Source organism: Asparagus officinalis, chromosome 4 (assembly GCF_001876935.1).
Source record: "Asparagus officinalis chromosome 4, Aspof.V1, whole genome shotgun sequence".
NCBI classification, from domain to species: domain Eukaryota; kingdom Viridiplantae; phylum Streptophyta; class Magnoliopsida; order Asparagales; family Asparagaceae; genus Asparagus; species Asparagus officinalis.
The window spans coordinates 50,883,911-50,887,340 of record NC_033797.1 but is presented as its reverse complement, the minus strand read 5'-3'; the positions used below and the strand labels follow the sequence as shown (position 1 = coordinate 50,887,340).

The window sequence follows — 3,430 nt, the reverse complement described above, 5'->3', positions numbered from 1 at the left end:
GTTCAATGCTAAAACTTAATATTAATTAGTAATTTACCAATAATAATGATATATAAGGGAAAACAAATATTGGTCATATCTTAAAGTAACAAATACACAAACAACCAAGCTAAGCATCTAACGGATAGACTTGAGGGAAACAAACTTCACCCCTAATTAATTCCGTCCAAGTTGTTTGCCAACTCTTCTAAACAAGTTGCTAATAGGAAAATACTAATTGTCAAAACAAGGAAACAAGAAAAAATTACCCCCCAAAATAGTTACTTGACAAAGATAGCTGGCTTAATTCCTTCATGCACTAAACTTATTGTGATGTTTGATGACATGTCAATGTTGACTTAATAAGTCATGTTATTGCACAATTATTTTGGTAGTAGCAAATTCTGTATTACTACTCAAATAACATGGTGAATCTCACTTTTATTTTAATTATATATCTATAAGAAAAAGGGGGGGAAAGAAGAAGCTCTCAACCTATATGGATCTGAATTCTCTCCAATTAGGTGGTAAATGGGGGAGGGTCTAATTATTCTAATCATTACTATTTGTTCTAATTTCGGGATGGACAAGATAATAGCACATAAGATTTCCACTTCTCTTGAATGCTGCTATTCCACTTGTATATATGATCATTCTTTTAATTGAAAAGAGAATACATACACTATACATTTGCTTTCGTAAACACTCAGCATGCCTCCATAATTTGCATTCATTCTAAATTTGGTAAGTAGTAATGATTCATTATTCATCTAACATTTAACATATGTTTATAATTTACACTCTTTTTCTAATTTACCTCAAAGACAAATCACAACCATCCATTAAATAAATTAACATGTACCATATATATAGTAGTGATATATTTACTGTTTTTTTATTATTTTTTATAGTGAAGAAGATCCGAATCTAGGGTTAAATAGAAATTTAAATTCTCCTAATACTATTCATTCCAGATTTTGATTTTGATCTTTTTAAAATAAAAAACACCCCCCCAAATATTAATTTTATGCGTCATGCAAGCAATATGAAGAAAGATGCATCTTATTTATATATATAATATAATATATAATATATATATATATATATATATATATATATATATATATATATATTATATATTATATAATATATATATATATATATATATATATATATATATGCATCCTTAACTTGGAATAGTAAGGGCATGTTTTATAAATTGCCAACCCAAAATGAGTGGTAAGAACCGACCGATCGACCGACCGCATAGTGCGCGTTCTGAGGTGATGCGTAGTCAGGTTGATATTCCAACCACTTTCTCAAATTCCCCGCAACCGAAGCCAGCAAGCAACAATAAAACAGCACGTGCACAAACCTATTCCCAGAATATCCCCAGTCTCCCCCGCCCACGTAAAACTCCTTCCTTTTAAGCGCCCCCCACCTCAAAAGCCAAATCTCTCCCAAACCAAACACAAAACCCAGCTGCAACCATGCCGGCCGAAACTCCAACCCCCGCTACAACCCACCAAATCAAGACCATCGTGATCCTGGTCCAAGAGAACGCGCTCCTTCGACCACATGGTCGGCTGGATGAAGTCCCTCAACCCCAAAATCGACGGCGTCACCGGCCAAGAGTCCAACCCCATCTCCACCACCGACCCAAACTCCCCGTCGTCCGTTTCAACCAAAACTCCGAGTACGTAGACCCCGACCCCGGCCACTCAATCCAAGCCATCTACGAGCAATACTACGGCGTCCCGTTCTCCCGGGCAAAACCCCCATAACCCCCTCGACTCCCCCGACGATGAACGGGTTCGTTCAGGAGGCGGAGAGAGAGCAGAAAGGCGTGGCTGAGGCTGTAATGAACGGGTTCAGGCTGACGCTGTGCCCGTGTACAAGGAGTTGGTGCGGAGTTTCGCGGTGTGCGATAGGTGGTTCGCGTCGATGCCCTCGTCGACGCAGCCGAACAGGCTGTTCGTGCACTCGGCGACCTCGCATGGGCTGACCAGCAATGACACGAAGAGGTTGGTGGAGGGTTGCCCCAGAAGACGATATTCGATTCGTTGGACGAGGCGGGGTTTGTCGTTCGGGATTTACTATCAGTACCCGCCGGCGACGCTCTTCTACAGGTGCGTTAGTTTGCGGTATGCTTACTGGGTGGTGGTGAGTGGAGCTTAATTTGCTGTTTGCTTTGTAGTTAGGCTTAGCGCGAGGAGTTAGGGGCGGATGATCCGACACGCACGCACGGTTATCAGATCTCAATCTGGTGGGCCCTACTTTCGGAGAAGTACAATGCCCATGACCTTTTTTTTTTTGGGGGGGGGGGGGCATGGCGGGTGGGGTACTTTTTGTGCTTGGTTCACACAACGCAAGCAATATGAGTAAAGATGATCGGTTTAATTAATTATTATATATATATATATATATATAGTATATATATATATAATATATATTATATTATTAGTATAATATTATATTTACATAATCATACGTTATATGTATATATATTAATTTATATTATAGTGTATATATATATATTGATCCTTAATTTTGGATAGTTAAGGGGCATGTTTATAATGCACCATAATGGGTGAATGACCAACTTGGTGTAAGACCGTTCGATGACGACCGCATAGGTGCCGTTCTGAGGTGAGGTGCGTGTCATGGTTGATATTCAACAGTTTCTCAATTCCCCGCAACGAGCCAGCAAGCAATATAAAACGCACGGCGCTATGAATCATGTCCCCCCCCGCCCCCCCCCCCCTAACCTATTCCCAGAATATCTCCAGTCTCCCCCGTTCCACTGTAAAACTCCTTCCTTTAAGTTTGCCCCCACTTCAAAAGCAAATCTCTCCCAAAGCACAACACAAACCAGCTGCAACCTGCCGGGCCGAAACTCCAACCCCCGCTACAACCCACCAAATCAAGACCATTGATTCCTGAGTCCTAGAGAACCGTCCTTCGACCCACATCATGGTTTCGGCTGGATTGATGAAGTCCGGCTCAACCCAAATCGACGGCGTCACCGGCCCAAGGTTCCAACCCCATCTGCCTACCACCGACCCAAATCCCCGTCGTCCGCTTTCAACCAAAACTCCTTCGCAGTACGTGCTCATTGACATGCTTGCATGACGCATAAAATTAATATTTTTTGTTTTCAATGTATAAAATTATGACTCAATGGGCTTTGGGATTAATCTTGTGGCCTATAGCCCATAGGCTTTTGCTTAAGGACCAAAGGGAGGCGGGCCCCTTAAAGTTCGGCTCATGGTATACACGCATTCAGTTAATGATTTATCTATCTGTTTATCGTCACGCACAGATCACCTACAAAATTAGAGGAGCATAATACTTCAACGTAGAGGGGTTTCATTTTTCTCTTTTAGGATGACGACAAAAATATATTAAACTTCAAAGCGAATCAATTTTTACATCTTACTTTCGTATCATT

At 40.9% G+C, this 3,430-nt stretch overlaps 1 protein-coding gene across 1 annotated transcript; it reads left to right on the top strand.

Annotated features, from left to right (window-relative positions):
• On the top strand, window positions 1,260-2,157 carry LOC109838688 (non-specific phospholipase C4-like). The gene is given in 5 exon segments (XM_020407110.1): window positions 1,260-1,541; window positions 1,543-1,648; window positions 1,651-1,760; window positions 1,763-1,850; window positions 1,853-2,157. Coding segments are annotated over 5 exon segments (681 nt in total). The 5' UTR covers window positions 1,260-1,469.